This window comes from Plasmodium yoelii (genome assembly GCF_900002385.2).
Source record: "Plasmodium yoelii strain 17X genome assembly, chromosome: 14".
NCBI classification, from domain to species: domain Eukaryota; phylum Apicomplexa; class Aconoidasida; order Haemosporida; family Plasmodiidae; genus Plasmodium; species Plasmodium yoelii.
Window position 1 is genome coordinate 2,107,878 of NC_036186.2, and position 13,603 is coordinate 2,121,480.

At 21.1% G+C, this 13,603-nt stretch overlaps 6 protein-coding genes across 6 annotated transcripts; 3 read left to right on the forward strand and 3 right to left on the reverse strand.

Moving 5' to 3' along the window:
• Nucleotides 1-63: 63 nt before the first annotated feature.
• PY17X_1453300 (conserved Plasmodium protein, unknown function) lies at nt 64-2,652 on the reverse strand (the record flags this gene model as incomplete). Its single annotated transcript, XM_022957667.1, has 1 exon — nt 64-2,652. The coding sequence occupies one exon, from the start codon at nt 2,650-2,652 to the stop codon at nt 64-66; it is 2,589 nt and encodes an 862-aa protein (XP_022813019.1).
• A 1,761-nt stretch (nt 2,653-4,413) lies between these two features.
• Nucleotides 4,414-5,664, forward strand: PY17X_1453400 (conserved protein, unknown function; the record flags this gene model as incomplete). The annotated part of the gene is made up of 1 exon (XM_022957668.1): nt 4,414-5,664. The coding sequence occupies one exon, from the start codon at nt 4,414-4,416 to the stop codon at nt 5,662-5,664; it is 1,251 nt and encodes a 416-aa protein (XP_022813020.1).
• An 828-nt stretch (nt 5,665-6,492) lies between these two features.
• On the forward strand, nt 6,493-8,609 carry PY17X_1453500 (conserved Plasmodium protein, unknown function; the record flags this gene model as incomplete). The annotated part of the gene is made up of 3 exons (XM_022957669.1): nt 6,493-6,568; nt 6,755-8,150; nt 8,279-8,609. The coding sequence occupies 3 exons, from the start codon at nt 6,493-6,495 to the stop codon at nt 8,607-8,609; spliced, it is 1,803 nt and encodes a 600-aa protein (XP_022813021.1).
• A 524-nt stretch (nt 8,610-9,133) lies between these two features.
• Nucleotides 9,134-9,904, reverse strand: PY17X_1453600 (conserved Plasmodium protein, unknown function; the record flags this gene model as incomplete). Its single annotated transcript, XM_721620.1, has 1 exon — nt 9,134-9,904. The coding sequence occupies one exon, from the start codon at nt 9,902-9,904 to the stop codon at nt 9,134-9,136; it is 771 nt and encodes a 256-aa protein (XP_726713.1).
• Nucleotides 9,905-11,380: 1,476 nt separating this feature from the next.
• On the reverse strand, nt 11,381-12,077 carry PY17X_1453700 (uncharacterized protein; the record flags this gene model as incomplete). Its single annotated transcript, XM_720920.2, has 2 exons — nt 11,381-11,757; nt 11,996-12,077. The coding sequence occupies 2 exons, from the start codon at nt 12,075-12,077 to the stop codon at nt 11,381-11,383; spliced, it is 459 nt and encodes a 152-aa protein (XP_726013.2).
• Nucleotides 12,078-12,963: 886 nt separating this feature from the next.
• PY17X_1453750 (conserved Plasmodium protein, unknown function) lies at nt 12,964-13,291 on the forward strand (the record flags this gene model as incomplete). The annotated part of the gene is made up of 2 exons (XM_034637701.1): nt 12,964-13,014; nt 13,166-13,291. The coding sequence occupies 2 exons, from the start codon at nt 12,964-12,966 to the stop codon at nt 13,289-13,291; spliced, it is 177 nt and encodes a 58-aa protein (XP_034493633.1).
• Nucleotides 13,292-13,603: the final 312 nt, after the last annotated feature.

Below are 13,603 nucleotides of genomic sequence, written 5' to 3' on the forward strand. Positions count from 1 at the left end.
AAAAAAAAAATTGGCTAGCTAAAAAAAAAAAATAATACATATGCAAATAAACAAGTTGTATAATTATATGTAATTAATTTGTTTAGACTTAAGAGAATTTTCAGTAGCCATAATAATTCCCTGAATATTATTTGTATTATAAAATGACATATCAGAAATATTATCATTAACTTTTTTAATAATATAAGAAATTTGATTATTAATTACTTCCTTTAAATACCATACTACATAAAAATTTTTGGAGAAGGTGAATATTAATGTGCTATCATTATTTATTAGACTTTTAATAAATACATAATTTCCAAGATTATATGTAAATACATCAATATAATGTATTTGGAGAAGTATTTTTTTTTGTTTTGAACGATCAGATTTTTTAATTAATTTTTCAAAAACACTATCATTACTGTTGTTATTTTCTATTACATTTTCACAAATTATTACATTTTTTTCGCATGTAATTACAGAATATAAACCATCTTGTGATACAATTAAATCAACAATGTCATTTGAACAAAAAATTGAATTTTTACAATTTTTTATTGTATTATATTTATTTAATTTACCATCAAAATATTTTATTTCACCATGTGTATTTGATAATGCTATTCTTCCATATTTATCCATACTGGCATGTTCAATATTTGGAGTATGTTTACTATATTGTAATTGATTCTGTATACAATTTTTGATTCGTGTATCAACATAGTATAAGCTACTTTTATTATAACCACAATAAATATTTTCTTCTTTTTTTAATAATTCTACTATAGGTATATATTCAGTATCCCATTTTTGTATTATCTTTTCACTATTCACATCAATCATAAATAAATTATTTTCATTCTTTTCATTTAATACTATTATTTTAGTTCCTTCATGATCATTAATATGTGCATTTTTTGGTATACATTTCTCATTTTTATATTCAAATAAATTTTTTTTTGAATTATATATTTTCTTTTCCTTTCCATATTCATCAAATTTGTAAATATTTAAATCGTTAAACACATTATCATAATTTATTTCATTTTGTTCAGATTCTATTTTATCCATAATGTGATCTCTTTTTTCTCTTCGTTCTACCCATCGACTTTTTTTATTATTCCATCTCCCTTTTGATGGGATATAATTTTGTCTAAAAACAAATGAATATTTCTCATTTGTATTTACATATTTATATTTCATATCACTATTTGAATCATTATCATCTACATTATCAGAATTTTCAAAATCAGATAATATTGAATAATTCTTGATTTTATCATCATCATTTTCTCTATTATTATCACTGTCTTTACTTCCATTTCGTTCTCTTTCATCCACATCACTATATTTTCCACATACTTGGGAATTTAAATGTGTATCAGCATAATTTTGTTTTATGTTAATTATATCGTTTTTAAAATCGTGTCTATATATCAATATATTTCGAATATATTCTATTAATATTTTATTCGATTCTATAATAACTAGAACCTTTTCATTTAATTTATTTATTTCATTTCCTTCATTATTATTATCATCATCATCATTGTTGTCTTTGATTATTTTATCAGAATTTATGGCTAGACATTTTTCTTGATTATTTTTTTGAGAATTTTCATTTTTTTTTATATTTTTTTTTTTCCTATTTTTCTTTTTTTCATTTAATTTTTTATCACAATTTGAAAACCTGGATATTTCCATTTGTTCAATTTGAGAATTATCATAATCATTGTCTTTTAAAACTGTTTGTTCTTCCCCTTTTTTCATCCCATAAATATTTGTATTTCCTTTATCATCAGTATTAGCACTATTAGAAATATTTTCTCCACTTTCACTACCATCTACATAATATTTTTTATAATTTTCCCCATCAGAATATAATGTTTTATATTCAAAAAATTTGAGCATATTACTAATAAAATATTTTTGTATATGGAGACCAATAGATTCATTCCCCAAATAAATATCATTAAAAGTGTTTAGGATATATATTAAAAATATTTTATTTCTTTTATATAATTCTTTAAGATTTTTTATCTTAAATTCTTCGTAATATTGTTCACATTCCTTATCATATATTAATTCATTCTTTGTTTCATCAGAGATGGTAATGTATTTATTTTCTTCTTGGTTTGTTTCCAATGTCGTTAAATCTATATTTATAACATCCTTTTCATTTGCTTGAATATTGGGGCATTTTCCATTTTTTATTTTATTCGATCTAACGATCACCAATATATGCTCACATTTTGACGTATTAAAAATTAAAACCCCAAAATAATTTTTTTTGAATAATTTTTTTTCAAATTGAGTATATTTATACAAATTTATTTTCCGAGTTAAAATTATATTTCCATTTAAATAAGTAAGCATTATATACTTATAAAAATAGTACATATTTTTCATTTCCGAAAAAACTAGCCCATATTCCTCTACTAGTCCATTTTGCAAATATTTAAATTGACACATGTCTATTTCATGATATTTAAAATCATGAATATTGTTTTCATTAAATATGTATTTTTTTGAAGAATTATAAATTGATATTTCATTTTTGTTAATGCTTAATTTTGCATCCAAAGCTAGGGGTGTACACTCCTTCTTTAATATGTACAAGTCAACTTCAATTTCGATTTTTTTTTTAAACAGTCTATTGAAAATCATTTTGTATGTACGTTCATATAAATATGTATCACCTTATATAAATAAGTATTTTGTATGTACGTTCATATATATAGCCACTTTTTTTTTATTTATTTCGCTATAACGAGACCAAACACTTTATAAAAAAAAAAAATAACAATAAAAAATAATGACAATGAAATAAAAAATAATGACAATGAAATAAAAAAAAATAACAATAAAAAATGTGGTAATAAAATAGTAATAATAAAAATAATAAAAAAAATAATGATAATAAAATAATGATAATAAAATAAAAAAAAATAAAAAAATGAGCTAGCGTTATTCTAAAATATAGATTGGCTAGTTAATAGACATGAACAAAGTTATAAGAGACAACTTTTATAATAAAATTAAGAAAAGGTTAAAATAAAATGAAAACATAATGTTATCATTACAAAATTAAAAAAAATAATATTTCCTTATTTTTTATAGAGCCAAAAATATACTTAACCCATATAATAACCAAATGCAAAAACAAAAGTAAAACTGCATATACAAAATGGCACATACAAAATGGCATATACAAAATAGCATATACAAAATTGCATATACAAAATGGCATATACAATTAATTCTTTATTTAGTGGAATTAATATAGCACACATTGTTTTTAAAAAATAATATTTTGTCTACGAATTATAGCAAATATATAATTGTTTGAGAAAAAATAAACAGTAAAATAATATAACACCAAAAAAATAATTTATGTAGAGAATATGTATAAACTATTATTGTGTACCCCTTTTATATGGTGTAAATTGTGGTATAATAATTATTTTATTTTTTTTTTTTTATTATATTTAATATTTATTTAATGAATATTTTCAATTTAACCATATTGTTCATTTTTATTTTTTAATTTTCATTAGCTATTGTTACACAATGTTGTTTTTGTGAACATTTAAATAAAAATAAAATAAAAAAAAATAAAATAAAAAAAAATAAAATAACGGGAGAATAAAATTACTATAAATATACAACACATAAATGTTGTATATATATATATTACTAATTCGAACATTAATCTGATTTCAAATTGGTCTATATTATATGTATATATATCTTGTCCCTGTTTTTCCATTTTTAAAGAAATAACAAATAAATGCATGCCAAAATAAAAAAAAAAATGAACACCTGACAAAAATAAATGCTCAGGAAAATATGAATATAGGAAATATCAACATATAAAAATAGAGAATAAAAAACAATTGTTTTAAATTTAAATGGACAAATATATATTATATTTATGTCTCCTTTTTTTTCATTCTTACATTTTTTCAAAGCAAACAATATAAAAATGCACCAAGAAAATATAAAAATATGATAAGCATATAAAACATATTTAATAGCTATTATTTATTATATATTTTTTTTAATTATATAAAAATATATTTTATTACAAAATAAATAAAAATAATGAAGAATGTTAAATTTTTTTTACATAAATCGGCTTAAATTAGGATTGCAAAAATTGTTTTTGAAAAAGAAGGTAATCCCTTAAATGCCCTCAGTATATATGTGGGAAAATCGATAGAAAAAAGGGAACAGATGAAAAATACCAACTTGTATGGTACATAAATATGCATTATTATTTTTTAGTGTAATTTTTAGTCCAATTTTTAGCGCATTTTTTAGTCCAATTTTTAGTCCAATTTTTAGTCCAATTTTTAGTCCAATTTTTAGCCCAATTTTTAGTCCAATTTTTAGTCCAATTTTTATTCATCTGCCTCCTTACAAGATATGGAAATAGAACTCCTTGATATATACGACTTAGGAGATGAGTTAAATGCAGGCAACATAAATGTGAATGAAAAAATAAATAAAATAACAAGAGAATATTTAAGGACATCAGAAAGTTATATAGAAAATAAAAAATTAAAAACGTGTGTAGAATTTTTAGAAGGAATAATAAATAATTTTGCTTCAAAAGAGCCATTTGAATATGTATTATTTATGACAATAAAAATTTATTGTAATTTAAGATTACATAACTATCGATATGTTTCTAATGATTTAAATATACTTGAAAATTTAGATGGAGAAAATTATAAATTTCAAAAGTATCCATTAAAATATAAAAAAGAAAATGGATCAATGATTCCATTTTTATTAAGATTAATAAATTGTTATTATCCTTATACTCTTGGTTTATTTTTTACTTCATTTGATAGATTATATCTTTTATTGTTACAATATGAAAAACTTATGAACAAGATTAGGAATAAAAATGAATGTACAGATAATAAAGTATTACTGGATATATCCAATAATAATATATCTCCACCTTTATTTAAACAAAATAGACAAATTAGTACAATTTTCCATTATATTACTATAATTAGCTATATATTATGTGACTTATTATTAAAAAAAAATTATATAGAACAAGCTATAGAATTGTTAAAAGAAAAAATACTTAAATATTTTCCTAATCATATAAATACACTTTCATTGGTTGGGAAATTATTTCTTTTTATTGGAAGTTTTGACCTTGCAGAGTCATATTTTAGTGTGGTAAAAAATATAATGAAAAATAAACATCCTGATTTAGGAGATAAAGCCACTTATTCTATTCCTTCATCCGATAATACAAATATATGGGCACATTCTCAAATTAATTTTAATTTTTTATATTTATATTTAGAGGAATATGAAATTGCTCTTAAAGAGCTATTAAATATTAATACACATTTTATAAATCCTACCAATAATAATAATAACAGAAGTAGAAACAATGTGGCTAGCGATTATGCTATTTATTATAATAACTTATCAATCACATCCATGTTTAACGGTGATTTAAAAAATTCAATTCAACACTTGGAAAATGTTGTAACTACAAATTATGTAAATGTATTTCCTTCCATTGTTCAAAATTTAAATGATATTTATAAATTTACAAAAACAAAAAATGAAATAATTAACCATACTAATGATACGATTAAAAAAAATTTACAAGAGGATCAAGAAATAATTGCTTTACTTCCATAACATTTTTTCGGGGAAATATTTATATTAATTATAAATAAAAATTTGAAAAAATTAATAAAACTTGTTAAATCGTAAGACTAATAATAACTTTCCTTAATACTTAAAATTTCGTAATTTTTAAAGCTTCGTAATTTTAAAGCTTCGTAATTTTTAAAGCTTCGTAATTTTAAAGCTTCGTGATTTTATTATCCATTACAAGCCAAGTATATTGTGGCATTTTTTTATCGTTTCGGCCATAAAATAATGGGAAAAAAAATCAATGATATTTTATAAATGCAGAAAAATGTTAAAAATGTTAAAAGTATTGAAAATCTTAAAAATATTGAAAATATTAAGTATTAAAAATATTAAGTATTAAAAATATTAAGTATTGAAAATGTTAAAGTATTAAAAATGTTAAAGTATTAAAAAGCATGTTCTTTATTTTTTATATACAACTTTTGTACATTTGTGGAAATATATCAAAAGTATATGTGCATGATATTTACGTAAAAACATTTGTATTATTATACACATGCCGCAAATAATAAAAAACACAAATTTACGTAAATTTTTTTTATATAAATTTTATGATATCCATACATAATGCTATATATATATATATTTACCTTTAATTTTTGCAATTTTTTCATTTTTTTATTAATTCATTCTTTTAAAAAATACTAACTTCGAATGTGCTCGCTGGCTAAAAACATCCTCTATGTTAAAGGCATAGAGAAAATAGTCTTTTAAAAAGGGGGGAAAAAGGGCGAAAAAAAGGGCAAAAAAAAGAGGGAAAAAAAAGGGCGAAAAAAAGAGGGAAAAAAAAGGGCGAAAAAAAGGGTAAAAATGAGCTGGCTATCCGTGATCTTTTCTTATTTTATAATAGCATTTTTTATGATCCAATATGCTTTACCAAAGGAAGGTAAGTACACACATATGTGCAATAGTTATAATGATTGAATAGAATTGTTTGTACTAACTTCATGGGTATGTATATAGCTTGGATTATGTATGCACTAGTTTTGTGCTGACTACCCGTTTAGTAGCGGTTTTACATCTCAAAATAGTTACATGTAACATGCTTTGTTTCCCCGTTTTTGTTATTTAGGAATATTTAAAGCCCGTATGATAAACCCTTTTCACCATAAAGCCAATAAAAAACGAATTATGAATCATATCGGGGCATTATATTATCTAATAAATGAAATTAAAACAAACGTAGAAGATTTAAGCAATGGATATAACAATTTTATAAAAGCTGTAAATTCATCAAAAGAAAGAGAGGAACGATTAATAAATATGAATGATTTAAAAACTGGAGAATTTATAAATAAAATGGAAAAACTAAAAAAATATTATAATAAATTTAAAGACACAAGTGCAGAGAATATCGAAAATAATAAAAATGAATTTTATCAAAGCTTAAAAAATAAAATGAAAGAATTATTTCCAAATTCGATAGCAGAATTAAGAGGAATAAGCAAATATATAAAATATATAAATGTGAGTACAATAAATTTAAATAAAATAATAACAAACATATTTTCCAAAACTATGCATTTATGTGATGTATATGAAGAAAATATTAATTATATATATCAAGTTGGAAAGGAATATTATAAAGATAAATTAAATAAATTAAGTAACAGTCTTATACATGAATATAATGAATATAATAAAACATTAAATATATTTTCAAATGAAAAATATATAAATAATTTTTCTGACACTTTTTATCTTGAATTATTAAAAAAAAAATTAAATGATTCAAAAGATAAAATTGTAATGATGGATGTATCTTCAATTTTAGAACAACATACATTTTATGAGTTGTCTCATTTTTTTAATATTTTTTTAAAAAATTATAATAAAGGATTTATAATATATGTAATTAATAGAATAAATGTTAATTATTATAATAATAAAATAATTTTAATTGAATCACAAAAATTATTAAAACTTATAAAATTTATTAAAAAAAATTATAATCATTTAAAAATCGATTATATAGTTATACACATATTTAATATGTATATATCTGTATTTATAAATTCAAATGAAATATTATATCATGTTAATTATGATTTTTTTTATGATGGACAATTATTAAATGCATATAATACTTATAATTATGGTTACTTTTTTACAAATCAAAAAATTAATTATGAAGAGTTTAATAAAAATGATGATCATATATATGTATTTTATGTTGGAAACAGAATAGTAAATGACAATTTCTTTATACATAATAGACATGATATGATTGAATATAAAAAATTAAGTTCATATAACATTATTAAAAATAATAAATATAACACAGTTTATCCCTTTTTTAATATATATCTATTAAAGCTTGAATCAGAATATAGCTTTTTAAATCAGTTTTATACCCAACAGCATAAATATCTATACAAATTTTCTGTTCATAACACTAATGTTTTATTGACCTACAATTTGTTAAGCAACTTTACCATACCAAATGAGAAGTTCACTCCGCATTTTAAGTAATGAAAATTGCATACCCATGAAAATTGCATACTCATGAAAATTATCGCAATTTATTTTCAACACGTTTCTCAATTTTTTTACATTTTTTTACATTTTTTTACATTTTTTTTTATTACTTTTTCAGAGAAGTGTATATTATCATAATTCTGTATCCCAGTAAAAATTTAGACAGCATTTGCTGTTCATTTAGTGGTTACATTTTTAACGATGGTATATATATATTAAGGAAAGAAGACGCAAATGTCCTTGAGATTTATACAAGCGATGACAAATTAACCTTGCTTGTTAATAATCAAACGAAAAATTATTCCATAAATCACCAAAAAAAAAAACAAAAAAAAAATCTGGAAGATAGCTTGCTGGAAATAAAAGATTGCTTGAAGAACTATATAAATAATTATTATAGTGATTATTTTGATTATTTAAATATCATATTTTTTATATCTTCCGATTGAAATACCTTATTTTTTATTGTCATTATATATTCCCCCTATACTACTCACACGTTTGACCGTATTTAGCCATTAACGTATTACTACATAGTAATACATATTACTACATAGTAATACATACAGCTAATTTATTTTTTTTTATGTACGTACATGTATAATTGCATTTCGAGCTATTTGCATATACACACACACACACACTATTTTTTAATGTTTTTAAACCATTCTTGTAATTTTTTTATTAACTATATGTTTAGTATAATTCCTTTTTTTTTTTTTTGAAAATTATTTATTAGCACAACTTAATGGATAAAAATAAATCATTGTGTAAAAAAAGGATATAATAAATAAGTGTACAAAATAAGAATAAGCAAATTATATGTAGAACAATTATTAATAATAATAATAATAAAATGGAGATATGCCAATATATAAAAAAAAAAAACGTTTCCAACAACATATATTCTTAATATGTATTTTAGAAATTATATATTGAATAAATTTATGCATGTACAATTTGGTGTATTTCGTTATTTGAGCAAATAGACACATACTTTCATAATTCCATGTTTATGCTCATAATGTATATTTTCTTTATCTATTGGTTTCATAAAATAATAAGTTCTTAAAAAATACCCTTTCTTTATTTCATGGGAATAATAATTGGTACATTTTTGTATATCATAAGGGATTTTATTACCTGATATAGTAATATAATTATCGGTTGATTGAACACTAAAATTTTCTAAGTTTCCAGATATAAAAAATAAAAATATAACTTTTTCATTATCATATAAAATATCAACAGATGGAATAAAACATATTTTAGATGAATCTTCACTATTTACTTCTTTTATAAAATTACATTTTTTTATTTCATATGGACTTTTTTTTTCTGCTGATTTGTCTTTTATACATGAACAAAGTGGAGTACTTGGAATTGGATTGTGTTCATATTTATTAGTATCATTATTATATGCACAAAATAGTTGGTTATAATTACAATCCCATTTAATTTCTTTGCATACATTTTTTTTGTTGTTTTCTATTGGATTTCCTTCTTTATTTATTAGAATAGACTTACAATTTTTTTCGATATTATTCTTATCATCATTTTTTTTTTTATTAACATTATATTTTGCTTTTTTATTCGATATAAGATCATCACTGCTTTTAAGTTGTTCAAATTTATCATAAATTGAATCTCCAAATGATTTATCCATATCAAGTGTATGCCAATCTAATTCATAGAATACTTTTTCTGTATTCAAACTTCTTTTAAGCACTTCAATATTTTCCATTATTTCTATCACACATATATCCACACAATTAATCTCGTTAACTAAAGAATATAATTCACTTTGTTTTACAAACCTCACTAAAATAGTATGTATATATTTATGTCTTATTATACGAATTTAATTTATTTTCACAACAAATATATTTATTATTCTTACTTATATATTATTCTAGCTAATTTCTCGTTACCCATGAAAAAAGACGTTAAAAAAAAAAAAAAAACAAAAAAAAAGGCAACATGTAACTATGTATATAACAGTATTTACTATGCCAATTATATGTATACATATATAGAAACGTTTTATATATCTATGAATACGTTTGTGTGTATTACTAATCGTATTGTATACATTAAAACAATGAACAATAAAAAAAACAAATAAATTGCATGTGCTTTTTACTAAACAATAAAAATTAAAAAAAAAATGAATACGATAAAATATAAAAACAAATCCTATTGTCTTTTTTTTTCTCTCTATTAATAATTTTTATGAGAGCAGAGAGCTTTACATAAAGTTTAAAAAGTGTAGTAAATTTTTTTAACAAATATAAACATGTAGAAAAAATAATGAAAATTTTTAAATATACTTGAGAATAACCTCTTATTTCTATATATGTAAAAGAACATAAATAATATGCACACACGCACAAATATATGCAAAGAAAAGTCATGAAATGCACATATAAATATTTAAATTAATTCTATTACAAAAAAATAACATTGAAAAATTACAAATTTTTCTTAATATTTTATTTGAAAATATCTATAATTGTCTATTTTATTCTACTATATTATTTTCCTTTCATACAATGTTTTAACATCACAACTATATGCATAACAAATTAATTTAATCTATTTTGTATCAAACTATAAAATGTAGATTAATTTTAAAAAACAAAAAACATAATAAATAAAAAAATTATAATTTCATACATATATTTTAAGATAATCAAATAGGATATCTTTACTTTTTTAACCATAGTCTTAATAAGTATTAATTTGAGATACATTTTATGGACATATTTTTAAACATAATAATATTTCACAATATTTCAATCTCTGCATATTTGTCTTTATTCTATATCATTCGTTAATTTTTTATTATTTTTAAATGTTTATGGAATGAAAATAAAACTTAAACTTTTAACACAATTTTGCTGGTATGTATAAAAATATAATAGAATTGGAATGCCTTTTAATTAAAAACGCTAGCCTTAAAAAATAGCCTTAAAAAATAGCTTTAAAAGAAATACTAAAAATGCAAAAAAACAAAACAACAAAAATACAAGACAAAAATACAAAAAAACAAAACAACAAAACAAAACAAGAAAAAAAATAAAAAACGCAATAACAGATTGCATAAAAGGGATGAAACCCAAACGAAAAAAAAAAATTTTACTCTCTTAAATATATTTTTCACTTTGTCACTTGCTTCACTTTTTCAAAAATATGCCTTTTTAGGGGCATGCAAACATTTTTATATATTTTTTTCGACGCTAAGATTAACTCCCCTTATGTTACATTCAGAACGATCAGTGATCTCAGATATGTTTGAAAAGTGTGTTTTATTTTTGTCAATAGTTGTTGGTCCCCCTAATTTATGCACACCAGTATATGTTGATTTATCATCATGAAATCTAGTTGCTTCAGCTTTAGTTCCATATAGTATTGGTCCGTTTGAAGCTTCATTACATAATTGTTCAACAAACTGATCATAATCTAACTTGTTTTTTTCAGTTATATATTTAATTGCTTCGACAAATTGGTCATATTTAATTCTTTTAGATCCTTGCGTTTTTACTCTAGCAAAAGTAATATCTGCATCAACTGCTGTTATTTTTTTGTTTAACAACTCTGAAAAAAAAAAAAAAAAAAAAAAAAAAAAAAAATTATTACCATGTGAATATATACCAAGTATATAGATTAATTATAAATTTTTTATATATGTACAAGAATGGTAAAATAAATGATTTAAAAATTGTTAATTTTGTATTTTATTATTTCTATATTTATGAGTAATACATTTTAGTATGCTACATAAGAAATAATCAAAATATATATTTAAAAAAATAAAAATTTATATGTATATTACTTGAGTCTTTTAATATTTTGACAAAGGTTCTACTGTCCATATCTGGCATATTTTTTGTGTATATATTAAAAACTGTTTCCATTTTTATAAAATTTGTATAAATATTTTAAAAAGAAAAATTATTATATAAAAAGATTATCAATAAGATATCAGTAAAATTTTAATAGAGACTTGAGTATCATTCAATTATATATCTTACTGTTAAATATTAAAAACAAAAATCAGCATCCATAAAAAGAGAAATATTTTGTTATATAAATGGTGTTGTAAAAAAAAAAAAAATATATATATATAACCATATATACAAATGTGCGATTGTGAATTTATTTAAAAGCTATAAACTATAACAAATATAAAATATTTAATTTAGACAAAAAAAGGGGAAAAAATACACACATATTTATATATATATTATTACCTATTCATATAAATAAAATGAATAAGCAATAATTAAGCTACTTTTTTTTTTTATTTCGTTTTTTTTTATGGCTAATATTATGACATGTTCATGTAGAATTGTGCAATTAAAATATATACATTAACATATGTGCATATAATTATGTGGAAAAATGGCTAGAAAATAAATATATTAACACTTTTTTTTTTAGATTAAATTTGTTATAATATATTATGCATATGCATGTAAAATATTTTTTTTTTTTTTTTTTATTTAATTTATGGTGACAATGACTCTTATAAAACTTAATAAAATGACGTTTCCTAATTTATGAAAGCAACATATATTTTCCCTTTTTATCGGGATTAAAACCCAAGGATAAAAAAAATTATAATATTTGAAAAATTCAAAAATTTTCACAATTTTTTTGATAAAATAATAAGAAAAGAGTTTTAAATCAACAAAGTTATCTATAAATTTTATAAGTTTTGTTGGCTATTATTCGAGCTATTATATATATATGTATGTAGGTAGATATACCATAGATTTGTTACTTCGAAAACCTTAAGATATGAATGGTATAAATATAATACCCAAAATTCCAAGTGTTCCAAAGCTCCTGGTAAAGATTTAAATTCCCAATAAAAAGAATAACGAAAAAGGAAACGTTTTTTTTTTTTTTTTTTTTTTTAATGCTAAATAGTTTAAAAGGTTTTAAATTGTGAAAGTTTAAATATATAATATGATATTGATTATTTGGATTTTTTTAACAGGGAATTGTAAGGTACTTTTCGGATCGAAAAAGGAAAATTATGAACGGTACAGAATATATCAGGAGAAAAACTGGATATGGAGGTAGAATAAGAAGAAATCGACAGGCACCAGCTTATAAAAGATAAAATATAATTTATAATTATGACGTTGACAATATTTTTAAATAGACATTTTAGCAGCAGTACAAAGAAAAGCATAAATATTTTTTAAAAAAATACTATAAACTCGGATCAATTATATGTGATAAATAAACAGATATAATATTATATGCCCTATATATATCTATCTATCAATAGTTCAATGGATAGATATTTTATACACACCATTTTAAGGAAGCTGCATATGGATGTAGAATAACATTTCCGAGAGAAATGGTAGCTGGGTAATAGTATAAAATAATTTGATTAAATAAAATGTTTATGCTTATGTTTATGTTT